Source organism: Trachurus japonicus, chromosome 4, assembly GCF_045865225.1.
Source record: "Trachurus japonicus isolate A0001 chromosome 4, Traja_1.0".
Taxonomy (NCBI): domain Eukaryota; kingdom Metazoa; phylum Chordata; class Actinopteri; order Carangiformes; family Carangidae; genus Trachurus; species Trachurus japonicus.
This window is the reverse complement of record NC_140910.1, coordinates 18,853,855-18,880,451: the sequence shown is the minus strand read 5'-3', so window position 1 is coordinate 18,880,451 and position 26,597 is coordinate 18,853,855. Positions and strand designations below refer to the sequence as shown.

Here is a 26,597-nt window from a genome sequence, read left to right as displayed (position 1 = left end):
AGCAAGTCCCATCAACCATTCCCTTACAGCGGGATGTTTAATGACTTTAAAATGAGCCCTCAGCCGCCTTGAGCAGCCCAGGAGGCCACGGGTGAATGTGAATGGCATCTTTCAGAAAAGCCAATATTCTGTGGATAAAAACTGTGAGAAACAGATATTTATTTCCCCCAGCACCATCTGTTTGCCACCAAAAGACAGCAGCAAGTGGGAGAAAAGGCCACAACAAGGCTTTCTTTCGTTCTGTGGAAATGCAACAAAAAAAGAAGAAGAGAAAAAAACAGTGGACAGAAGCCTGTTCCTCTCTGAGCAGTGGGAGTAGCGATCTAAAACTCCATTTAGGCTCCTGTTTACCTAAGAGATGAGCCCCAAAACACAGTCATTCAACCGCTCACCCCTTTATCTGGTCATGAATATTCCCATAATCCTCTGGCCTCTATCCCAGAGGCCCCCTCTTTCAGATGCTGGGTGTTGTGTGGGTTGCCGAGGGTGGAGGGACTCTCGCCCATTCAGAGAAAGAGAAGGGGAGCCTTTTCCCCCAATCCCCTCTTTCAAGGCCTTCTCTCGGCTGATCTCCACATGAAATGATATCTCATTCACTCTCACTCTGTAGAGTCCCCTAAGCCTGCTACGGCCGGAGCGCTGGAAGGAGGGCTGAGCCAGAAAGCCTTTAATTGACCTGTAATTAGACTGTGAAACTGCGTGGCCCTGCTGGACAAGTAGCCACCACAGAGAAGAGGGAGAACAGAGGAGAGAAACAGATGAGAAGTAGGCCTGCAACTTACTGTGAGACAGAAAAAAAAAATACTAATCCTCTTCCTGTGGGAGATGGCTACTCTTCTTCACTGGATGTGAAAGGGAGGGAACTATAAAGAAAGGGTGGCTGTGGCTGTATGGATGTATGTTAAGAAGTGGCAACAGAAAGATTTCAGTGGATGGAGTTTGGTGCCAAGGTTGAGCCTCCTCTCGCATGCCGCGCTGAAGGTTTGTACTGACAAGAGAGCAGCCGTTCACTGTATGGTCACTAGAGAGAGAGTAGGGGTGGAGGGTTTAGTTCCTGTCCCACCCTGTCATCAGTCATGAAGAGACTTTTTATATCTCATGACTGCCAAGGTCACAGTGTAGGTGGGGACACTGAATGTTTAAACGGCCTGCTGTTTCCTTCTTTGAAAGATGATCTCTTAATGTAACAAACAGAAAAGCCTTTTTCCGCAGCATGCTGCTTGATTTGTCACTAAATCTGGATTGTCACGCTATAAAAACCGGGCCATGGGAGACATCGACACAGGGAGATCTGTAACGTCGACGGCCCGAACGCCATGTCAGTGACAGAGCAATGAATCAGCCCTCATACTCACGGCCCTTATCTAGAAAACAGATGCCTGGGATAGAGCAGCGCAACCTGGGGAAAGACATACGTAGGTCTGAACAGGTCAAAGCTCGAGGTCAGCCAGAGGGCAGACTAAACAAAAACGAAAAAGCAAAATGCAGAGAAAATCTTTTAAAACGAGCCAAGCAAGGCACAGCTTTTATTGACAAGCACTGCTTGTGCCTTTGAAGGGCCAAACATTAAACACTTTAGTGCAGGGGGTTGTAAAGATGAAGATAGTGATGAGAAAATCTGGAAGATGGAGAGTTTCCCTGGAGGCCAGAGGCATTTATCTGAGAAAAGAGCTACAACAGTAACTGTAAGTAATACAAAAGCAAAGAAAGAGAAACTAACTTATCATCTTAACACAACAGTCACCATCTTTTTCCCATACCGTTCTTATAAATGTGCAGGCCTGAGACAGACTTCGTGTGTGTGTAAATCACAGCAACTCAGGGGTCTGATGTTTTCCAAGACTCACCTTTTGCACTCAAACAGAGGCCTGTGCTGACGCTAAGTGGCAATCAATCTTGAGAGGCCACTTGGGCCCGAGGATGTGAGGCTGATAAGTCTGGTTTAAACTGAGATCCTGTCATAATCCCTCAGAGGAACTCCCCTCCACTGAATCAGCCACAGGTGTGTGGACTAAGTTAACAGACCAGACCAGAGTGAGCTCACAAAACACACACACACACACACACACAGTTGAGTTGGAAAAAAAACATGCACGCGTCCAACCCAGTTGATAACATGGCCTGAAATGTAATTTCGAATCACCTTGACTTAGTCCCCCTCTTGACACGCCGCTGACCCCAAACCAGCCGATCAAACAAGACAACAGAGAGCGATACGACAGGCCAACTCTTTCTCTTCTTGCCCCCAGGTAAATATCTGTTTCCAGCTGCTCTGGACCCCCCCCACACACACAGACACACACACACCTTTCCATCCATATGACTCTGAGGAGATAGTAAATGCACCTGGAATTCCTTTGAGCCTCTAGAAAAGGCCTGTTCAGGCCCAGAGGCTGGAATAACTGGACTGCAGGTGTTTTACTTAGATACAGGGTCAACAAAGTGCAACTAGTGGCTCACAGAGGAGCACAGCGCTGGATAAAAGCAGCATTAACACACAAATAAGAGTACGACTTTCCTGTTACCACATCTAAACCAACAGTTGACGGGTGGGTCAGTGAACGTTGGGTCCGAGGCGGCCACGCTGCGCAGCAAACATGTGAACAGAAGCCTCGCTGAGGTTCCCCTCCTCACACACACCTCCTTCTCTTCCCTATTTTCCCTACATTTGCTCTTTCTGTCCCTGAGGAGGATGAATCATGGTCTTTACACTCTCCTATAAGGCTTCTTCTTTTTCTTTTTTCTTTTTTTTTTTAAACACCAGTTCCATCAGCACCTCTTGATTGGTTGTCATCTAAAACACACAGCTCTTTTTTCTTACTTCCTTTAGTCCGCTGGAGTTATTTCCTGAGTCTCTGTCTGGGGAGCACATTCAGAAGCAGCCACATCACCTGCAGATGGTCTGTGAGCCAACTTAATCTGACTGTAAATACTGGGAACAGTCTCGCCAAAACGCAGCTAACAACAAAAATGTCAGTGTACGCTGTTCAGTGGATATTCAATTGCAGGGACACTTAAGTACAAACACATTTTTAACATCGTACTTGTGTTTTCATATTGATATACGATATGAAAGGTATTGAAGTATTTCATCCAAGACTGTTAACGGCTGATCACTCTGGCCGGCGATCAACAGCTGCATAATCGAGACATTATAAAACACGTGGATAGGCTGAGTGTACCTGGGTCGAACTACAGTATGTAAAAACACTCTGCTGTTATTAATATTTGATTTAACTTGGGTTTCTCACATAAAAAGTGACAGAAAGTGGGAAACTTGGGGCTGGAGGCACATCTACGCTTCCTTCCTCACTGAGAAACTCTGGATCAGGTCTCGACCACCAACGCTGCTGCTTATGCTTGGTTGACAGGTGAAAGGAGCTGTGAGGATCATCTACCAGATGAGATCAGAGTCTGTTGTGCACTAAAACAGGTGATTATGTATGACGGCAGTTGGCATAGTTACTAATATCTGTTATTTGTTAATGTTGTTTATTAGCACGCGGGAACTGGATGACACAGCGTTAGTGGTTGTGCCAATGCTAACTCTTGCTCTCTGTGCAGCTTTATTAAAATGTCTTTCAGACTGTATTAACCTTGTTCTTCACTATCTAGCAGTGCACAGAGCATTAAGAAGAACCTAATGATAATAATAATAATCAAAGGATGCCTTGGAATAGAAAGTAGTGTGTTCATTTGAGAAGTCGCTCTCCCAAAACATGTACAGGACGAGATTGTATAAAATGTAGACAGGACACCACATCTATGCCAGTGTTATGACAACTGTTGATCTAGTGTTTGTGTACTTGACACTCCAGGGGAGAAAATGGATCTTTTGGCAGCAACACTGAAGCCTGAGGTTTCCTCCTCCGTGGGAAAAAACAAACTTATATTGTAACACTACTAAGCCTCTCAGTTTACACAGCCACACTGCTAACACTGTCCATTTAATTCGGAGACAATGAAGGCTGTGGTCAGGATGAGTGCAGATGAGGTTTACAAAAAAGAGCAAGAGAAAGACGAGGAGAAAAAGAACAAGACCAAGAACGAGAGACATAAAAATAAGACGGCGTGCAAAGGGGAGCAGCGTGAGGAGGAACAACGCCAGGCAACAGTGTAGACGGGGAAACAAGACAAAACGGCAGATGAAGTTATAAATCAAATTCATATACAGTAGATCATAAGAGTGCATCTGAGGGCGAGCGTCCCCAACATGGCATCAAAGTGGTAAATTACCCTTTCAAAAATGATGACATGTGTGTCAACCCGCTAACTCTCTACTTTTGCAGCCAAACAGCTGTCAGAGACACCTGGCACAGAGATGTGATTTGATCTGTGGTCTCAACACAGCAGACTAAGAGGTAACTTTGCCCCGGAGAAGCATTTGTAAACTGATCTACTGATGTATGAGTTTTCGGCAATACTGAAACACCAAATTAACTCTGATTACAGAGTTAGAACAGAGAATGGACATTAAACATTATTTGCTTTTTGCCTTTAAAAAGTTATTTTGTTTAAATGTGGAGCTTTACAAAAAGATCTGCAAATAATAACCACTTTCAAAAATGTTAACACTATTAGAGGCACAAGCTCAAACAAATATGTGAAGTATAAGAGACCTCAGTGTAAGGTACTGTACATGCTGTGATTTAATATAGGACTGTAAAATATTCATTTCATGGTTCATGTGTAACTGGGTTCAAACTGAGTGGGTGCACTGAGTGGATTTCTTATTCGTTAAAAAAAGATGTACAGTATGATGAAACTAAGAAAACTCAAACTGTATAGTTAACTTAAAGGGACAACGAGGAGTTTTGGAAAAGCAAAGCATTTTCACACTATATTTATGAGCCTCCGCGCGCACCGTAAAATTCTTTTGACCGGCGCAAGACGGACTCATGTTTTCATTCATCAATAATTAAAGTCAGAGGTTCAAAGAGGTTCACATACCGTCGTAGTTCCGACCATAAACGGCGATTCAGCTACGTTATTCTCATGACTCGTTGCGAAACTGAAAGTAAAGAAACGCTGGTCGGCTCGACCAGCATCTCCGCCACCACTAATAGTAACAAAATAACGATAGAGACAGAATGATATATTTATCGAAAATGGGCCCATTAACAAGTGTGGGTAGCGGAGATTCATCCACATTAACGTGAGACTTTTTTATAACCGATTAGAAACTCCTCGTTGTCCCTTTAAGCTTCTTTGGTTTGTCTGGGGTTTAAACAGGATATGATGTCATCAGGATGAAAATGAAATTGTTTTCAGATACATGGAGGATGAAGCAACAGAAGTATTAACGCCTCTAAGACTCGTTGTTGTGGAAATGACAATGACAATAAACGTATCTATCTATCTATCTATCTATCTATCTATCTATCTATCTATCTATCTATCTATCTATCTATCTATCTATCTATCTATCTATGAGCAAAACTTGAAGCAGCACCCAGAATAAGAAGAACCCACTTTGTGCAAAGGCAGCAACTGCTTCCCTCCCTCCTGTACGCCGGCACATGTGCACACAACACCTTGAGATGATACGTCATCCAGGGAACAGAGAAGCACTTCTCATTGAGCCCTGGCTAATCACTCTGGAGGAAGCTGCTCAAGGGAGGAGGAGAAGGGGGAGGAGGAGGGAGGAGGGGGAGATGAAAGGAAACAAAGTGAGCGTGAGGCTGAGGAGGCATTCCGGTGAGCAAGCCCAGACAACCAGAGCTTTATTGTATTCTGCTTCCACACGAGATAAAGGGAAAAGGAGAAAGTGACGGCATGCGCAAACATGCAAGCACTTCACACATTACCCCTGTTCTTGAGAGCAACTTCAGTTGACACCTATAATTCCTTAACCCTCAAATAACCTGAGCACAAAAGCTGAAATCCATAAATTTCCGCACATTGTTGCGTTCATCGGTAGCAACAAGCCCTCGGTGAACTTTTTGTTTGCTGGCGGTGGCGTTGACTGATTTGACTCAGCCAGCCAAGTCTGAAACAAACAGACATGATTTTAATGTCTGAAAATGCTTACACTGCAAAATGCTTTACTTCAAGCATAATGAACATAGTGACCTGTATGTTTCCAAACTAAAAAAAACAAAAGAGAAAAGTCGCCCGAACCTCACTCTAAGATATGACAACTGTTAAATCCAGTGAACGATATAATTTGTGCTGCTGATTCTGTTCAATTGGCCACTGAGATATCATCACTCTTCTCCTGCTCAGGTGCTCATGCCAGCACGCTCTTGGTGGACAAACAGCCACCAGGACGAGAGCGGCAGCCAGGAAGCACTTTCACTCTCTTCACAGGCAGCCAGTTTATGTGTCAGAGGAAGAAGAGGAGCAGAGGAAGAAAAACAGACCACTGACACAACAATTTACTGGAACCAAGTGAGGCTGTGGGTCGGAGCTAGAGAGAGAAATAAAAAACACACATATGCAGACAGGGTGATGAGGCGTGAACACAAAACTATGGGATGCTGTGGGAATACGACGAGGGCTGAAACTGTCATTAGCCTTGAAGCTAACACACGTATTAAATCCCACTGACAGGGCGCTCTCTGTTATAAACGGCATATACATACATGTACCGCATATGACATAATTTGCTGACACAAACCTTTTAGCAAAAAAAAAAACGGTGCAGTCATGATCTATGCCCGAGAGTGTGAAGTGTCTCGCGGTATTACTGTAAATATGACAAGCAACACCACCACCACAACAGTGCAGCAGCGACTCTGGAAACGCTCTCGTATGGCGCACTTTCCGGTACGACGCACATACACAAAACTCTGATTTCTATGAGGGGCAGTGAAGCAGCCAGGCAACATCCCAGTGGTCTCCTAAGAGGCCTGTGCTTGCACATTAGGCCTGGGCTTTGCTCCAGAGGCGGCACTGTGCCATACAGCTGGTCTGGCACATGCTGACAAACACACACACACACACACACACACACACACCTCTTTGCAGTGTACATTGTGCCGCTCATTAACGGTGCTTTCACGCTCGCACTCACTGACGCACAAACCTGACCTGTATTTGTAACCTGAGCAATGCGAGTAGGGGCAGATAGAGCTTAACAGCAGACTGTCCCTGGGAGCACATTTCTGCTTTTGTTAAGAGTGTTTATCCTTTCTACAACCTCCAAACTCTCCCTCCTTTTCCCTCCTCTCTTCCCTCCTTTTCTTACAGGAGAGGATGTCAGGTGACCGTGGTGTCTCCTGTCTGTTTCCCCTGTTTGTTTTTTTCTCTCTCCCCCCCCCTCTCTCTGTCAAGGGAGAGAGAGGCGAGATGACAGAGATGACAGGGTGAGGGGCAGTCGGACAGAATTTGACAGAGGCAGAGAAACAGTGACGATGAGATCTTGATAGATGGAGAGGGGGGAAAAGAAAGCTATCTGGATCAAGTAGCCTGTGGTATTAGCTGGCTGACCTGTGAGGTCGTACTATGGTTTAGGCCTGAGGCTTTTTGACCTGCTACCTTTTAAAAAGGCGAAAACTGAGGAACAGTAATTTCATAATGTGTGACATGGCATGCACAAAATCTATTTCCCTGTGGTCCGGGAGGAAGAGTGTGCAACTGCTACAAAGTGTTTAACCCGATTTGAAAAAACACAAAATTGCTCTAGTGAAAGGATGGTGTTGAAGTTACAAACACACTTCCCTAACTGAGAACCCACAGCTGCAATGGCTGCCAAGCCAACAGCTAAAATGTATGAGGCATTTGTGCAATTAATTGGGGGAATTTCGACTAAATGCTTTTTTTTTTTAACCCAGCTACACTCAGTTATCAGTCATCGGTTATTGAATCTGAAGTGAGACTTTTAAAACAAATTAAAAGGCTCCACAGGTTAAATATTTTTACACACACACATAAAAAAAAAACGTTTTGATATATACGTATATATATTTCTTTGTTCAAAAACTTTTCCCCCAAGGAAGCTTGTACACTTTGTGCTTTGAGGTGTGTCAGCCCATCAGCCATGCAGTGCAGTCTAGACTGATGGACCCATATACCCCCGCCCACACACATGGTTCTAGGCTGCATTATACAGAAAACCCTGTGCAAAGTGTCAGACAGCTAATGACCCAGATCCTCCACTCACCCACTAACTCAACCTGACAGACTGACAAAACTAAAACTCTGAAACACACACTTTCCCTGGTAGGTGGAAAAGAAAAACCTGACATCAACATACAATTAGGGCTAAGTGATATAGGCATGCTGAGAGGTGCAGTACATTTACAGAATACTTTAATATAAGAAGTTATGAGACATTTTCAAATGTTTTTTTTCCCTCCCAGGAATTGTATGCATTTACTAGGGAGTAGACTACAAAGACAGACAGGAAATGAGTGAAGAGACAAGGGGAATAATATGCAACAAAGGCTCCATGCCAGATGCAAACCGGTAGAGTTGTGGTTCATGGTCAGCAACTTAAACCATTAGACCACCAGGGTGCCGAAAGTAGGGCTAGGTTTAGTATTTCTACATTTATCAACAGTTTTCCCCCATGTTTAATTTCATAACGGAAGAGACATATTTTTCGATAAAAATCTGAGTGCTGTGGGTCTAATTGTTGTGTCCTCTAACTACTGGCAGTTTTCAATGATGCACATGCAGAATGTGAGGGTGTCTCTCTGCCACACAAATAATGGAGGTGTTCAGACACCACAAGACTTCTTCACACGCCACTCAACTAGTCACCACATCTGAAAACCGGCTGTCTTTCAGACCCCGTTTACTATTCTGAGATAAGATAGTAAAAAACAAAAAGGAAAAACCTGAGATTTAATAGCCAGTGAAGTTACAAGGTTCCCATACATGCTGGACCCCAGGAGCCTGTCACTCTGTGTGTGTGTGTGTGTGTGTGTGTGTGTGTGTGTGTATGTGTGTGCATGAACAGGTGTGTTTCTATCCCGTGAAAGATTCCAACCACATTCCCACATCTACCGCTGAGAGGAGTCTTTGGTGGTGGGAAGTGGGAATGTCATGCCTGTTTGGGAAAGTTTGGGATTGAATTGCCTTATAGGATTTGCAAGGCCAGGCAGGTTTGGGCATTCCTGACAGTGTGGGGAATGGAGAGAGAGAGAGTGAGTGTGTGTGTGTGCGTGTGTGTGTGTGTGTGTGTGTGTGTGTGTAGTGTGTGTGCGTGTGTGTGTACACCCACTCTTCTTTCCCCTAGGCTGGTGTCATGACTCCACAGCAGAGGAGGTAAAAACAGCCCCTTGTTTAACTCTACCAGGCCAAAAAAATGCTGTTGGTGTGTGTGTGTGTGTGTGTCATTACTCAGTGTTGTTACTAAATGTTTGTCTTCTTAAATGCACAACAATTCTGTTCTTATTTGATGTGGGAACATGCGTGCATATGTGGGTGTGTTTACACTGGTAGTAACAAAGGAAAAATGTCAATGAAGAGGTGTGTGTGTGTGTGTGTTTTCTTAGGGACATAACTGACTCAATCTAACCAACACAAACACGCACACTTACACACAGTCAGTCTAACCACTCAAACCTTGCCTCATTCACCTGTAGGCCTTTTACAACATGAGCCCCCCCATCAGCAGTCAGGAAGCCAAACATGAAGGAGGGAAACAATGGGAACTGTGTGCATGCGTAAGAGTCCAAACAAATCACGCTTGCAGGGTTAATGTTTGTGTGTGAAGCCCAAGAAACACCCATCAATTAGATTCTGTATATAAAAGCCAAGAATATCTGGCAGCAGGAAGTAGACGAGGATGAGATTTCTCAGGGCCAGGGGGCAAACACTGCCAGTTGAATCCTGTCACTACATAGCTGGAGAATATAGCTAATGCATGCATGTGTCATAAGGTCACCACATCTGCAAGGTGTGAAAAAATAAATAAATCAAACACTCTACGAATTTCGTACAGAATCTGATTTGAAAAAGTTAACAGTAAACATTACCGGTAAGTGTCTACTAATAACCAAGATTAGACAATGAAAATATACACTACTCACAAAAAGTTAGGGATATTTGACAAGAATATCCCTATAAAAAGTGTATGCTACAGTGATATTCTATCATGAAATCCTTTTAAGTATAAGGATGCAATGGTAATTTCTTTATCTCAAACAAAAGGTAACAACAGTGGTGGCTATAGCAACAACAAACATCTCAATGTCTCAATAACTTGATCAATTTGATCAAAGTGTTGTCTTGGTCTCATGATGTCAAAATTTGAACATGGTGGACGTTTGAACATACAAATTGTTACTGAACCAGAACATTTAGTGGTTCAATGACAATTGAACCACTAAATCAGACAGTGCTTGTGATGTTTGTGGTTAATCACCTTGTTAGAGAACAGCATGTTATTCAATAAGGACAGAAACATTGAACAATTTGACGTGTGCATTCAAAAGTTTAGAGAAGGTTAAATTAAGTTCACCTGTAAAGGTTATAATGCATTTTAGGTGCATTCTGAAATTTAATCCAAAAGCCAAACATCCTTAACTTTTTGTGAGTAGTGTATGTGCTTTAATTGAAAACTGCCCCAAAATGTGTCGACACAGTTGAGACTTATTACTGCTTTTTTGTATGAATGAATGAGAAAACAGTTGTGTTAGTGTGTGTGTATAACTTCTACTTTGAGGTAGATGTGTGTAAACAATGTTTCCCAGAGTGTGTGTGTGTGTATTTGTGGTGATAGGAACTATCATTATGTGTGTGAATGTGTACAGAGTTGCAAAATGGCAGCCTGCCTCGTGCTGTGTGAATACAGACTTTGTTTAGCCAGCAGAGATTTGTTGAATTAGAACAAAGCTGGAAGACACTGAACCCTAATTGAACTAGCTCTTCATAGGAGGCTTCAGCAAGCAGACAGGTAAACAATTAGCCCACTGCCAATAAAGGTTGTTTAAAAGTTTTTAACAGTGCAGATATACTTCACGTTCACTGTAATAATGCTGCATAGAGTGCATACCTACATGCTGTCTCTTAACCAAGGTTAAATGAGTCAATTTCCTTTAGAGATTCTGGATCCATTCTGCAAATGCACATTTACACACAGGCAAGATTACCAGTACATGCAGACGTTTCACACACATCTGATCTGTTGGAACAAATACATCTGATGGATAACGCTCCAAAAAACTGTGCTGACCGGTAGCCTATGTGCCTTAATCCACTCTGTAAACCAGTCGAGCCTGAAAACATATCCACGGTATCAGACAACACACACAGGTCCAGTCATGTCAGTGGTGGTATGGTCCAAGACATGACTAATACTCAACAACTACAGTGGTTGTTGCTGGTGTGTGTGTGTGTGTTTGCACTAGAAATCCTCTCTATCCATCTCTGGTTACTATTAACGCCAGACTAGAAATGAGACCAGAGCCATACTGGTAGTCTGACTCATACAGAACGCCACACCCTCTAATATACAAAGCAAAACAGCCGTTTGCAGTATTGTCGGTTTGGGTCTGGTTCATTAACTTTGCTAAAAAAAATTTAAAAAAAAAAATAAAATGAACTAATTAAATGAATGAATATTGATCACTGATACCAAGTGCCTATCACTAAGGTTTCTTAAAGGGATAGTTCAACATTTTGGCAAATTGGCCCATTGCCATAATTGCTATAGTCATAGCAGTAGGTTCGTTACCTTTAATTGTAGGTGTAAGCTATTTTTAGTACAGCGGAGCGCAGCAGCTGGCTGCTCAGAGCTACGCTATGGAGGCTAACGGAATTTCTTGGTTTCCCTCATTAAACTCATCAAATACAAAATCCCAAAACTCCACAGCGCTTTTGTAGACAAGTTGTGAGCTGCACAACCACCACGCTATGAGATAATGACGGAACGATACGAAACGGAGCCGTTTTCGAGGTAAATTCAATTCATACAAAACCGCTGATGCGCGTTGCGTTCAGGGACAGTTTTTCAGCAAGCAGTCTCCGTATTTACCCTGTATTTACCTCGAAAACGGCTCCGTTTCGTATCGTTCCGTCATTATCTCATAGCGTGGTGGTTGTGCAGGTCACAACTTGTCTACAAAAGCGCTGTGGAGTTTTGGGATGTTGAATTTGATGAGTTTAATGAGGGAAACCAAGAAATTCCCTTAGCCTCCATAGCGTAGCTCTGAGCAGCCAGCTGCTGCGCTCCGCCGTACTGAAAATAGCTTACACCTACAATTAAAGGTAATGAACCTACTGCTATGACTATAGCGATTATGGCAATGGGCCAATTTGCCAAAATGTTGAACTATCCCTTTAATGTAACTTTTATACAACTAAGTTGGCCAGGTGTCCAATCCTCAAAGTTGCACTTGTCTGTTGCAATGACAATAAAGGGTATTTGATTTGATTTGATTTGATTTGAGTGTCAGTCATTTTAAGCGTTAAACATCCAGTTGTAGAACCAGATGGATGCAGTACACAGGCAAGCTCCTGAAGGACAGAATTTACCAATCTGACGTGACTCAAGAAATTTGACAAAGTTCAGATATATTGCATGTGGTGTAACCTAAAAGGCTGTTCATATAATACATGGATTATAATGCATGAGAGAGAGTAAGTCTGGACTTGCCTTGTAGGTATGTGGGCACTTTGCATTGTACTGTTTTTAATCAGTAAAGTTGAAAAGTGAAAAGAGGTTCAAGGTTGGTGGGACAGAATCAGACAACTCTTACCTTCCCTTGTGCCAGTTCAAGCCTCCAAATATGTCATCACCACATATGTAAAGAAGGTTTTTGTCCAGGCTCATCAGGCCAGCCATACACAACTCTGACCAACTCCAATCCAACACCCAGTGTTTACAATGCGACAGTATTACTGCTTATTACATTAATAACTGTCAGGTGTCAAAGAACAATAGTAAAATAAAGCTTAAAAGCAGCTGGTCACCAGACATTCAAGTTATTCTGACTTGCAAATAATGTATCTGTTTGAAGTATTAACTAACTGATTTCTGCTTTATCTGACACAATCCATGGAGATCCGTTAAGCACCACTGCCACCTACTGACAACTTCAAGATTTCCTCTAATAGAACTATTGAAGTGTATCTAGCTGAGCTCACAAGTTGAGTCAAATAAGTATATTTTAACATGTGGAAGCCAACAGCCAATGAGAGGCCTAAAATACCCCTTTTTTATTAATTTCAATTTCATCTTCTACTGTTGCACGAGCTTCTGTTTTCTAAGTGTTTGTTTATCTTACTGAGATCCTCGGCCAGCTGGACTCGCCGTCCTGTGATCAGATGTGTCTTCTTCTCCGTGTCTTCCCCAAAGTCATCCAGCACCTCCTTCACATTTTTCTCCAACCGGCGCACTGAGAAGGACAAACGGAGGAACAAAGACACATGCAAAACACAAGAATCAATATCCAATCCAGCAACAATGCATTGGATTTTTCTTTCCGTTTGCTGATTGGATTATTTGATCAACACTTTTCAGACATTGTCTATTCTCACAATGGGTTGTTTTGAGCACACTGGTTGTACTGTAGGACCAATTTCATTATCGAATCATTATCAATGACTGATCTGGAAAACCATTTGGAAATCTTGCAGAAAATTATTTGACAAAGTTCAGGCCAGCAGTTAAGGTTGTCCAACAGCCTAGTAATCTAATATCTGGACCACTTTAAGCTTTGTCCATTGAACTCAGTGTTGACTCCATCAGAAAGAGCAACATCTTCAAGTATGGAGTAAAGATTTCGATGATAACCTGGTAACATCACTGAATAGTTCAAAAGTACCAGTAAGAGACCAAACTGAACGATCACAACTTATAAAAACATAGTTGTCTAACAGAGGAAGGCAAAGAGTTAGATATAGTAGAACCAATCCATAGCTGCTTGTTTTGCATGCTAATTGTGGAAACCTCCACCTTCCATTATAAATCAGTCTATACTCCATACCCTCAGTGTTGGTGAGCTGCTGTCGGAGAGTATTGGCTGTGATGACTAGCATCCTCTGGATCCTCCAGAACAGTACCACATCATTGCACTCCAGCTGGGAAAAACAAACAGACACGGTTCAAGTTTTTTTACACAATAATATATAACAAAATGAAAATTTTGAATTAAATAAAAAGGATGCAGATTAAAAAAAGACACCTCAGGGTAACTCATCCTTCTCCTTACCTCAGAGTCAACAAAGTGTCTCTGGTAGTAGTAAAAACCTCTTTTGCAGAGGTTACAGTGAGCCAGCGCCTTCTGCAAGAAGTGTCGGCGATACAGCTGATGCCACGTGTCCTTGATCTGGTTCAGGAAAAGAAGTCGGCACGCGAGGTGTTAATGGGGGACAGTTATTATATAAAGCTACAACTCTGTGTATGCAAACTGGATTTCTAATATATTTATCCCCATCATGTTTTTATGATGATGTAACTTTTGTCTAGAAACTCACCAGCACAGGATCAACCTCCACCCCTCGTCCTTCGAGGTTCTTTCTCACTGTGGTGACCTCGTCATTGGCCAGGTAGGCTGTGTGTTCATCATGCAGCTTCAGCAAACGCTCCAGCTCGTTTTTCGTTTCGTTGCGGATGTGCTAAAAGGCCAAAGGAAACGAGTCAGTATTGTTGTTTACCGGTACTAATTTAGTACTGGTATTATTTCTTCTTATATTTAAAGGTGTAAGTTGTGTTTCTTCAAGAATTTGGGGAGACTCATCCCAAACTCTGACCTGATCTGGTGTGCGATTCTTCCAGTTCAGCCACCTCTGCTTCCAGTCTGGACCCACCATGTCTTTGATTACTGAGTCGGCTACAAGAAGAGAGAAAGACAGCCGCTCAAAGACGATGGACAACATCAAATTTCACACAACCTCTTGCATCGAGAATAGCTAAAACACACTAGAGTATATAATGAGAAAGACTGGCCATTTCTGACCATTGTGTCTGTGAAATGTTTATGTGGGCCTCCTGCATCATATTGAATCATAGTGAACATTAGACTGATTCCTGAGTTTGTCCCACAAATTAAATGGTTCTGACCCCCAAGTAACCAGAAGAAGAACAAGAAGAATGTGAAAAATGCAGTATATCAAAAAGAAAATGGATGATGATTTGATTAATTTAGAAATTCCTGCTTTGACAACAATGGAACATTTTGTTATCACATAGTTACAGAAAGAGAGAGAAAGCGAAGCCTCAGCAATCACGGCCAACATACTGTCTTTGAGACGTGACTGTAAGGTTTCCTCCATGAACTGGATAGCTGCATCCCACTGAGGCTTGTCTGTGATGGAGCGGTCTTCTAGGGCATTGTGCTGGATTACCCTCTGACAAATACAACGAGAGGGCGAAGAGAAAATCAAATTATCAGCCGGGCTGTATGATGGAATGTAATTGAACAGAAAGGTACAATAAGTCCTGTACCAGGTATGATACTTGATGGCATGAATACACCAATGTCACGAAGACCAGTTTCTTTTTAACGCATGGTACATGTTAACTAAATTGCCTTTCGGGAGGGATGGATTAAATCGACTTGTGTGTAAGCTCTGTGTATCCTTGTGCTCAGGGTTGGTGGATTTACTGTGTGTTTACCAGGCTGTCCTTGGCCCTCTCGTTCCACTTGTGCCTTTTGATGCTCTCGTCCTTCACAGCCTCCTTCAGCTTGTCAAAGATGTCGTCCTGGTCTTTGCCTTTGTATTCAGCCATGAAGCGGGCAAACTCCTCCTGCAGCGTCTCCCAGGCAACCTGACGAGGAGCGGAAGGCATTGGGGAAAGAAAAGGATCAGAATACCACAAGGCCATTGGCTGTTTGAATATACCTTATAATCCATACAGCCTGGGACAAAATATAAAAACTTATGGCATTAAGGTGGTAAAATGTGTACTGCAGTGGAAAGATAATTGTGTCGGGTATGGACTCCAGGAAGAATAGCAATGACCTTTGCCAAAGTTAAAGCAGAAGTAAGTGATATATTTGTGTTAATATAAGTCTTAAATAGTTATATCTTCCGACAGCAATCACTTACATAGAGTGTTTGGTCTGAAACACGGGTCTGTCAGTCACTCTGCTCTGCTCTGAGCCGAGGAGAAAACATTTATCGTATCCTACAGTTTTTATCCAATGAGGAGAGAGAACGGCATGCAGGGCTGTGTGTGCAGCCAAGGAACGCCGTGAATGTGGCAACGTAGGGACGAGGACTGTTATGGTGCGTTCAAGGAAACTCGTATTTTTCCGACCGTGAAGTCGTACCAGTTCGATCTGGTACGAGTTCACCGGTCGGAAGTTACGAGTGGCCGTTATAGTGACTTTCACCGGTAAAACAGGTCGGAAAAACACGAGTGGGTTGCCTGGAACGCTACAAAGTCGTAAGTTGTGACTTGAAGCTGTAATTTACGATTTCAAAAGCCTGCCTGGAACGCAGCATTAGCGAAAACGACCGGACCACTTACTTCTGCTTTAATGGAGATCCAAAAAAAAACAAAAAAAAAACGTATATGAAAGAGGTTTGGATCAAACATATGATTAAACTGATTTAATGTGAACTCACTACTATAGTCTGAATTGTAAAATGACAGTTTGCTTTACCTCCAGTGCTTTGTGTGGCAGCTGCTTGTCAGTCCACTGCTTCAGCTTGATGTCTACAGTGGTGTTAAAGGTACCCGAGTCCATTGTTTGGGCAGCAGGCAGGTAGATGTTCTCAATTACATGGGTGGAAACACGTTCCCAGAGCTTCTTCTGCAGGATGGCCTCCCTGGGGGGGTAAAACATACAGTAACTCGTTGTGTACTTTGAAAGAAATGTTATCAGTGTTTCACTTTGTAGCTGGTTGTTGCAATTTGAAGGCGCAACAACGTTAAGGTAATACATGTTTACATCTTTTTTAGATTTAGGTTATCATGTTTTTGTTTCAGATGTTATCTAACAAGCCAGAGTGCTTGGAACAAAGTTGCTTTTTAGGTGTCTGGCTCAGTTCACTTAAGTGACCCGGTGGGGCTTGAAAACAATGAGTGAAGAGGGATCGCTCTTGGCCGCAGCTGCTTTCACTCTGTGGTCTGCGCTGCTGCTGTGATTGCCCTTGACTGTAGATTCCAATACAGCTTCGGTATGAACCTGTTAGTAGCCAAAGGCCCCCACACTCTCACTCTATCTCTCCACAGCAGCGTGACAATGGAACAAAACCTTCCCCAAGTTCCCCCGAGACCAGAGCGGTGTTGTGCCCCTCTCATTAATCATAAACACACGCTCATATTTCATTAGGCTCCCCTTTTGTTCAGGCTAGCACCCCTCACTGTCAATAAGCACATTCTCCAATAGTGCTGGCTGGCTGCTGGCTAACAGGGCCACCCCCTGTTCCCATCCATGGGCCATTCATCAGAGTATTGATCTCGGACAACTGATGGCACGCACACTGGGGACAGCCACAACAGCATGCATACATCTCATTTAGCAAGGTTTTCCTCATTGGGGGTGAGGTATAACTATACATTCACATGACGACGGTAAATGCTTTGAGACAAAAACCAGCAGATTGCCCTAAAAATAGCTTTCCTCACACGTCTAGTCGAGTGCTGCTGTAGCAATTACAAATGCATGATCTAGTTCAGCTATACAATTTTACAAGGTTTAGTCCTCTACAGGTGAACTCTTGTTATGAATGATTATCTAAATCAGGGGCACAAAAATAAATCTCTCAATACTGTGACTGTTTTTGCAAAGTTGGAGTCCATTAATTATATTATTAGTTTTTAGAAAAGGTTTAAATATTGCACCATTGATGCTATTTTGATATAAATCATCTTTAACTTACCAATGCTGTGGGGTCACTTGACTCAAACTAATGACTTCATCCAAGATTTCATTTTTGGCCTTTTCATACAGTTCGTTCTGTGAGAAAACAAAACGAGAATCATTTGGATTAATATGACGAGCCTTGGGAGAACTTCTGTGTAAGAGGACATCTGTCGAAGTCTCTCACCCTGTCCAGCTCTCTAAGACGAGGGTAGTTGTTCTTCCATTCTGTCTCCAGGTTGAAGCGGGAAGCTGTGGTGAGAAGAGACATTGATGATCATTTATAATAAGAACACCAGCAGGTTTAATCTTGATCATCACATTTAAAAATCAGTGACATTGTAATTTAGTATAAGTTGTTCAACCACAAAGCCTTATTTGAACTTTAACCCTCCTTAGTCTCACTAGTTATAAGCCATTTCCCAAGTGTTTGTCGTCATACCTGGATGACATCAAATAGTAATAACTATAATCAACAGGCAGGGCCATCTTTGTTTTTAACTTGGTATGATATAAAGGCGGCTTTCAGACTGATGATGGTGCCTATTATTTTTTAAAAAATGCTTGAGGCCTCACTCTTTTAAATTGTCCCTTAGGAGGAGAGGGGATGGGGCCAATCACATGTGCTTTATCAAAAGTCAGAGTTTCTGTTCTCACATACGCACACAGAGAAAGACACTGCGACAGAGTCACAGACATGGAAACACACGCACACCAAGTCTGCTGTCCCTTTCCACAGCTCCCTATCCACAGTGGAGATTAGGCTAATTGCTGGTTTGTGGGGGCCACGGTGGCGCCAGGCGAGGACGATTGAGGCCGGCTGTGTGTGATTTGATGGGCTACGGATCGATACGCCACACAATGGCCCTATGGGAACTGCGGTCTCACAGCCATAAATCTCCCGTGCAGTTAGCAATGGGCTTGTAATTGTCTAGACTAATTGCGGTTGGAAGGCAGGACTGGAGAGGTAGAGAAGCGTGGCAGTGTAGGCTGAGTAAAGCCAACACAAGCAGGCGGGGGGAGTGGGCAGAAGTAGCACCTGTTCCCTGTGCAGCGTAATGAGTCGAGGCCGGAGCCAACATCACAGATATTGAATAAAATTTTACTATGGTACTGTATCTCCCATTTTCATAACAAACCTGGCAACATAAAAGGGATTTGGTGCAAACAGGAAGGTTTACAACTCAACCACTCAACCTTGTGTGGAAAAAAAAATTAATTTATTAAAACAATAAACCTGTTGCTGTGCTGTCGTACCTTTGAAGACATCGGCCTGCTGCTCAACAGACTCCCGAACCATCTTCCAGAAGCAGTCGGAAACGGCCAGACTGAGGTTCTTGGTGGTCACCTGGTGGGCCTTCAACATGCCATCCCTGCTTGAATCAATACATTAACTGTCAGCTTTGCATTATTCAACACCATGTACGATTTTGATGAATCAGGTGCTACTTGCCTAAGTAATCTGGAGTTCTGGAAGAAGTCCTCCTCATAGTCTTTAATGGAGTCTATGCTTTCGCCGGTGCTCCCTGTGTGCAGGTAAATAGCAGAACAAGGAGTGAGTAATTGACATTTAAGGTAATGTTTGGTTATGATTTGATACGGAATAATAATATTATGTAAGCTACATAATGAGTTATACAGGCCAACAAAATGTAAGAGTTAGGATATGATAATGATCTGAAGGTCCTCATTAAATAACTTGAAATTAAACAATGGATGACTCAGTTGCAGAGATTACCTTTGCCTGTTACCACAGCAAAATAGCCCAGAGCCTTCATCGGAAACAGCTTTCCTTCCACTATTTGTTGGATCTGGGGAAAAAAAAAAAAGGTTTAACAGAAAGGACTTCCCCCAATCTGCACTGCAAGGTTCCTTAACACTGGGTCATTGAGGGACAAGCTGGTTAAAATCTAAGTAGTGGGCGCCCTCTGTTGGACAGATTCATATTTTCATCTCTCATGGTTGACGGCTGGTTTGTCATACTCAAACAAAAAATCCTCAGAAGTTGCGGTTGTTTTGTTATTAATCACACCTTTTTAGCTTCCATCTTCCTACCACATTTCATATATGGGTAAAAATTATAATCATTATTTTGAACTTCATCATTTACCCACTTTAAAAGTGATGAAAAATATTGAGAGTAGTATAGACTAAAGGCTCAACGCTGGGGTAAGTGACCAAGTAAATCATCTTACTCTGCTTGGGCTGGCCAGGTTCTTCTCAGCCAAGTCCACCTTGGTGAGGACAAAGATAGTCCTCTTCCCGTGGGGGTCCATCTGGCTAACCAAGTCAGTTACGATGCTCCGCTCTGCATCGACACTGCCATCTGAACACAGGAAAGGTCACAAGAGATAAAGAAATGGTGTAGAGATGAATAAAATGGGGACAACAGGAAAGTGTGTGGGTCTGAAAGTCAGACTTTAATTCTAACACATCATCTCCCTGTTCAGTTTGACACCCGTTGATATTATACGTGGGAATGGTGTGTTTATGGCTCACCTTGAATACAGAGGATGATAGCATTGGGGTTCTGCATGTAGGCTTTGCTGATGCTGAAGATGGTTTCCTTGGTGTCTGCTGCCATGCCAGAAGTCACCGTCTGAGGACAAAAATCAGCATGAAAGATTTTAGTATCATAAAACTGTATCATTGTAATTGATAACTGTAAAGAAATGATATGAACATAACAAAAGAGTAAACTAAGAAAGTACCTGTGTATTACAGAGAGAGAATCTTGAACACAGTAAAATACTTTTGTAGACATTCAGACATTCATACGAACTTATACTTACACTGATGACACCTGGTAAGTCAACAAGCACCATCCTCTGGATGCCAGGGCCTTTGACACTCAGGGATATTGTCTATCATGTAAACAAAAGAGAAACATCATTATACCATGAGACTTTACACAAAAAATATAATGGTGCAGTTTCTTAGAGTGGAAGCACTATGTCCAACCTCAGAGCTGACTGTCTGCCCCTCCTTCACACTCTTCCTCATCCTCAGCTCAATCTCATGCCTCAGAGCAGACAGCTGCAAGACATTGGGGAAAACAGGTAAAATTGCATTAACTGAGAACAAAGTTAAATCTCAAATTCACAGTAGTTGGATGAAGTGAATGACTTTGTGACTTACATCCTCTTCCTTGGTAAGGTCAAACTCTCTGCCACTATCCTTGAACAAGGCCACATGATGGGGACCTTCACTCAGGGTTACCTAGAGCAAGAAAGTGAGCATTGTCAAAAGCTTTTTTTTTAAAACAAATTCTATACCTTCATTTCTTGGTTGCCAGCAGTAAATTAAATCACTTAGATTCTGGTTAGGAGATGACTATTGTTAAGTAAAGCTAACTTCATGGCATGTCAACAATGACAGTGTACAAGCGTAGTAATAATAGCACTTCAAAATAACCAGCTGTTGGTAAATGTCTGTATCAATTGTCCATATCTCTTTTCATCTAGTATGAGTCCACTCACCTTGACAGGAGAACGTGTCATCATCTCTCCTGAGCCCCGAGGAAAGATCCTGGCCTGAGCTATCATCTCCAGCACGCTAGTTTTCCCAGCGCTCTGATCTCCGACCACAACCACCTGAAGGAGGAGAGGAGAAACTGAGTGACTGGGGTAAAGCAAAGGATAAAGAGTGGCAAGGATCAGTGTCCACTCCAGCTAATAAAAAAAATCTAAGTTGGGAATCTTGTAAGGATTGTAGGTAAACACTTCAAACACACCGAGTAATCTTGTTAGACAATTTGTGAGGAATCAATGAAGCCCTTCTTTGAAAGCAAACCATCTCTAGTGAATGAGGACTTCAATCTGACTGCTCCTTACCCTGGGTAGGTGGTCCTGTGTGTTGTAGTTGGCATCGTAGTCAGACAAAATGTCCAGAACTTCAGAATACAGGTCAATAAGGGATTTCTACACGGGGAGACACAAAAATGAACAGTGATGACATGATAAAATACATTTACAACACTTCTATCCAGAGAGTCTAGCAGTGATTAGAAGGAACAGCTAAAGGAAGAGAGGCTACAGTAACTGAACCAACACTAACCGTTCAGAGCAGCATGAAGAGGACAGTACCCAAAGAGGAGAGCAGCTAAAACTACCCTGTCCTCTGAATAATTATCTATAATTGTTTAATCTCAAATGTAAACCATGCAAGTCGAGGTTAATGTGTTTATTGTCTGTGTTTGTGTGTGTTTACAAACCCACCTTCACTTTCCTTTGGTGAATGCCCTTATCATCTTTTTGCAGCACCACTTTCCTTAACTCTTTATTCTCCTTCTCCAGTCTCTCCAGCATGCGCTGATATTTTAGCTATGGGATAAACAGTAGTAACCATCAACAATCAACAATGCTGATATTCATCAACAATGAGCATCAGTAACACTTCAAATGTGGGGTTTACTAATCTTTCATCTTTACCGAGATAATTGTATTGTACTGGCCAGTTCCTGCCAATCATATTACACCAGTATTTATTAGAAAATAAAAGCTCTTTCATGATAATAAGATTAGATTTTTAGCAAGAGTATCACAAAATCTACTGTACCTGGGTACGGAGCAGTTCTTCTTGGAGCTGGTCTACCTTTTCTTTGTCTGATGACTAAAAGGTTAAAGAATAAAAACAGAAAAAGAATAGCAACAAATTGAGTTATTGTTTTCTTTTCATGTTGAAAATAAGGGCTACCCGTCACTCTCACTGTGCAACTTCATAAGCATGAAATCCCACCAGCATCAGGAAGGTTCATTACGTGCACACTGTGTTACAGAGAGAACCAGAGTATAGTCATGTTAATGCATGAAGAGAAGAACAAGATCAGATTCCAGGCAGACAGTACTTGTTCTGGGTTTACTCAGCTTTGATCAACAAGCTCTATTCCACAAAACAGACACCAATCAGAGTGAGCCCTGAAAAATATCAACCAATCCCATCCCCAAAAATTATGAAGGCATTACAGCTTGATTTTTTCCCCCCGCATTGGTCATTTGATTTTTGCATTTTGTACACTCGCAATAGTTTTGGCAGGATGAGAAACAGGACAGAAAGCAGGAGACACAGCATACATGGACAGATGGGACTGGCAGCAGAAGAAAGGGAATTCAAGAAACAGACAAACACGCAAAACTAATTTAGCAAAAATAATTTCTACTCCACACGACAAGGACAAGAAGTGCGTTGTAAACTACCGTCTAGCACTACATGGCAACAACTTTTTATAAGATCTGAAGTTCCTTAATTAAGAAAGTTATTTGGGCTTCACTATACTTTTTGAAAACTTTAAGACAATTTCTGTGTTGAAGATAACATGACTGAGTTGTTTTTATGTAAGTCGTCCATCCGTGGTAGTTTCAAATAGTGCAGCTCACACCATGCAGCAGGTTGCCACTCCACTCCATGCAATGTTTCCGTACATTATTGTGCTCCTGATGACAATCCATCCATTTGCATGGAAGTGAGGCTGCGCTACTACGTCACTTCTGGAGCCAGGCTATGAAGGTCCATGCATGCCTTTTCCACAGCCCACTGACAAAATAAATTTTAGCACAGCCTGACAGACTATGGGGGTGAAACATGGAGGCTACTGTTGGGAATCGTAAGGGCCAGACTAACGGCCTGAACTAGAAATAATATAAATTAAAAATTGTATTAATTAATTTTAAAACATTTTGCACCTTGACTTCAGTGGAGGACTAGACATAAACACCTGTAAAATACAATATAATCCAATGCAGTGGCAATACAATAAATAATTTAAAGTACATGTAGAGTACGGATTGGTCTCTGTTGCACTGTGTTACGTTCTGTTTAAAGATGCTACTTTGGTCTATGTGGTGGACATTACAAATTCATTGCATGGCCACAGCCTTGGAATGTATTAATTGGTTTTAATCAATTAGTTTTTAGCAGCTGTTCATGTCATGTCCTCCATCCTGTGCATTTAAGGGAGTAATAGAAAGCAACGCTACCAAAAAACTGAATCTTCTAAAATAGAGAGACTTTTATTCAGTTGTTAAAACTGCCAGCTCTACTCTCCACTAATCAAGTGCAGAGCAACTTAACACCAACTGAAAGAGTTTTCACTCCCCTCTGGTACATAAACCTTCTCACCTTTCTTTCTGCAGTGATGCCTCAGTGTGTATGGCAGTACACTGGGACATAACTGTTGATGGTGTGATCCAACCATGTCCAACCACACCAATCAGTGACGCTGGATGTGTTTTAGAGGTGCGACAAACGTGAAACTTTCCTCCGGGGGGACCAGTGAAACCCTGCTGTTCAGCCTGGTGTTAAGTTACTCTTGTCAAGGCAGCTGGTATAAATAAAAAACTGTGCTAGGGTGTATATTTCGTTCCTACACTGCAAAAACTCAAAATCTTACCAAGAATATTTGTCTTATTTCTAGTCAAAATGTCTCATTTCTAGTCAAAACAAATCTAATTATACTTAAAATAAGACTCATCACATTAAAAAGTAGCTTGTTTTTAGACACGTTTTACTTCTTTCAAGCAGATTTTCACTTGAAATAAGTAGAAAAATCTTTCTTATTACAAGCACAAAAAACTTGCTTTCATTGGCAGATTTTTCTACTTATTTCAAGTGAAAATTAGTTTAATACAAGTGAAAATTAGTTTAATACAAGTGAAAATTATCTCAAAACAAGTTCATTTTTAGGTGATGAGTCTTATTTTAAGTGGAAAGAGATTAGTTTTGACTAGAAATGAGACATTTTGACAAGAAATAAGACAAATATTCTTGGAAAGATTTTGAGTTTTTGCAGTGTACTCTTTAGCTTTGATCTTTAGGAGCCATTTGTGGGACAAATCGAGTCTAAGTGGGGTGGGACCTTCACCTTTCGTTTCTGTTGAAGGGGGCTGGGGTTCGGAGGCGGACTGGGAGCAGGCTCTGGCGGTGGGGGACGCGCATTATTGGCTGCAGCGGCCCGCCGGACCTCCTCCTCGTGCCGCTGGATCTGCTGCTGAATAAGAATGAGCTCGCCGAGCAGACCCTGCTGGGGTACGTCATAGTGAGAAAGAGGTAGGAGCAGCAAAAAAAAAAAAAAACACAACAACCAGCAACTCGTCTGGTCGGCCACACAGTACAGGCCAATTGCTGCATCCAAGAAATAACACAAGCCTACTGTACAACAGAGGAAACGTGTCGTCGGTGTCTCAGTCGCTGGCATTGGTGCTGTTTGTTGAGAGATTTTTACGATTCAGTTAACGCTCAGGTTTATTAAGAGAACCGAGGTCCGTGGCCAAAGTTAGTCTCTCTCAAACACAATAGGGAGATGCCAAACTTTGCCAGACTGAAGGCAGAGGAGGCAACCAATACCACTAGCAGCAGCACCTCGCAACAAGTGGCAACAACAGTGACTCTGCTCCCCTTTCCTCACCAGCATTCGCCACTGTAGATTCAAGCTCACCATAATTCAGACAACACTGTAACTGATTTTCATACTTATACTTAGTTTATATAATACATGTAAAAATAATAACCAAGTTGAGTCCCTATTGTTTCAGTGTGTTTCAATACAATATTAGCCGGTTCTGAAAATAATCAATCTGATGATGTTGAAGATGAAAATAAGCAAAGCAAGCACTAGGATATCGCTCTATTTGGGGTAAGGCATACAGCAGGTAAAATTTGCTTCGGTTCAGAGGTCACCAACATGACATCATTGTGCAATTCTGTGCTGGTTTTTGCTAATTCACATATGTTATTGTTTTTTAAAGTGAAGCTTCAACTTGTAAAATTTTTGTTGTGTTACACGTGTTCATGTTGGGGACCATGATTGCAGACAAAAAGCAGGGCATAGGAGAGGAAAGCTATAATCTTTTTAAATGCAGCTCATCTTAGAATATCCATACTCAAAGTTTTCTGTCGTTTGTTTACAAAGCTTAATTCTGCATAAGAAAACATAAAAACACGTACTATGACATAAAAAAAAAACTAAACAGAGACAATGAAAGTGGTCACTTAACAGAAAAGACTAAATGTATAAACAGCAAAAAGGAAAGAGAACAAAGGAAATGAAACACATATGTATACAAAGTGTTGGCCAGGTGAGAGAGCCTTATGGGGAAAAAGGTTGAGATGAATGACAAGCAGTAAAGGCAGATGAAACAATGATAAAGATATGAATGAGTGTAATACAATATGTACAAGGAACGACACTCAATAGTATACTGCTCTGGACTGAGAAAAGCTCTCATGTGTCTTACCATAACGTTTCCTTAGGACGTCAGAAGGGCATCTTGATAATAAACTGGCAGCTAGTGTGAAACATTTCACATTCAGTAGAACACAGTGGCTCAAAATGCACACAGAATTTATAAATACAAAATAAAGTGAATGCATCAGTTGAGGCACTTTATGAGCGCTAATGCTCAAATAGTCAGGATCCGATGCTTATGTGAGGCAACATGAAGTCTGCCTGGTGCCTCACAGGCTCTTAAAATATATGGCCTAATGCCTTGCACAAGACTCAAAACTCATTACTGAAATTTTCTGAGTGCATTTTGATTCAGTCCACTACAGTTCTTGCCACTGAAGTGAAACGTAGCCAAGCTGCAGACGACAGGAGCGGACTGGGCCCAAGCTGTGGTGGCGTAGTAGAGAGCAGAAAGCTGAAAACTTTCAGCAGGTTTTCATAAACTTGCCTTTTTGTATTGCTTGTCGCTGGCATCTTGTGTCGCTGCAGAAGATGAATCTGTGGCTTTTAGAGGGGGATCACCTGAGGTTTCTACCAGAGGAGACAGAACACCACAAAATAAGGTTACCAAAGAAAATGTATCGCTGATCACGTTGAGTACTAACTGTAAACAAGTTTAGGAATACAATTATGCCCAGATCTAAATATGCCAGACAGTGGTTTAAAGC

General features: G+C 42.1%; 1 protein-coding gene across 4 annotated transcripts in view; it reads right to left on the bottom strand.

The window, feature by feature from the left end:
• The window catches only part of opa1 (OPA1 mitochondrial dynamin like GTPase), a 39,611-nt gene that overhangs the window by 6,154 nt on the left and 6,860 nt on the right, over positions 1–26,597 (bottom strand). For 2 of the 4 annotated variants that reach the window (XM_085774547.1, XM_085774548.1), the window contains 24 exons: positions 26,378–26,460; positions 24,568–24,723; positions 22,266–22,319; positions 21,926–22,030; positions 21,542–21,628; positions 21,188–21,301; positions 20,847–20,927; positions 20,670–20,744; positions 20,501–20,572; positions 20,208–20,307; positions 19,904–20,034; positions 19,447–19,519; positions 19,162–19,234; positions 18,966–19,081; positions 17,896–17,960; positions 17,728–17,804; positions 16,506–16,671; positions 15,512–15,664; positions 15,135–15,243; positions 14,647–14,726; positions 14,371–14,511; positions 14,106–14,222; positions 13,881–13,974; positions 13,179–13,289 (listed from right to left, as the gene is read on the bottom strand). In XM_085774547.1, coding sequence (XP_085630673.1) covers positions 13,179–13,289; positions 13,881–13,974; positions 14,106–14,222; positions 14,371–14,511; positions 14,647–14,726; positions 15,135–15,243; positions 15,512–15,664; positions 16,506–16,671; positions 17,728–17,804; positions 17,896–17,960; positions 18,966–19,081; positions 19,162–19,234; positions 19,447–19,519; positions 19,904–20,034; positions 20,208–20,307; positions 20,501–20,572; positions 20,670–20,744; positions 20,847–20,927; positions 21,188–21,301; positions 21,542–21,628; positions 21,926–22,030; positions 22,266–22,319; positions 24,568–24,723; positions 26,378–26,460 — 2,433 coding nt within the window. The remainder of the gene's footprint in view (positions 1–13,178; positions 13,290–13,880; positions 13,975–14,105; positions 14,223–14,370; positions 14,512–14,646; positions 14,727–15,134; positions 15,244–15,511; positions 15,665–16,505; positions 16,672–17,727; positions 17,805–17,895; positions 17,961–18,965; positions 19,082–19,161; positions 19,235–19,446; positions 19,520–19,903; positions 20,035–20,207; positions 20,308–20,500; positions 20,573–20,669; positions 20,745–20,846; positions 20,928–21,187; positions 21,302–21,541; positions 21,629–21,925; positions 22,031–22,265; positions 22,320–24,567; positions 24,724–26,377; positions 26,461–26,597) is intronic. The other 2 variants (XM_085774551.1, XM_085774549.1) reach the window with 1 other exon arrangement.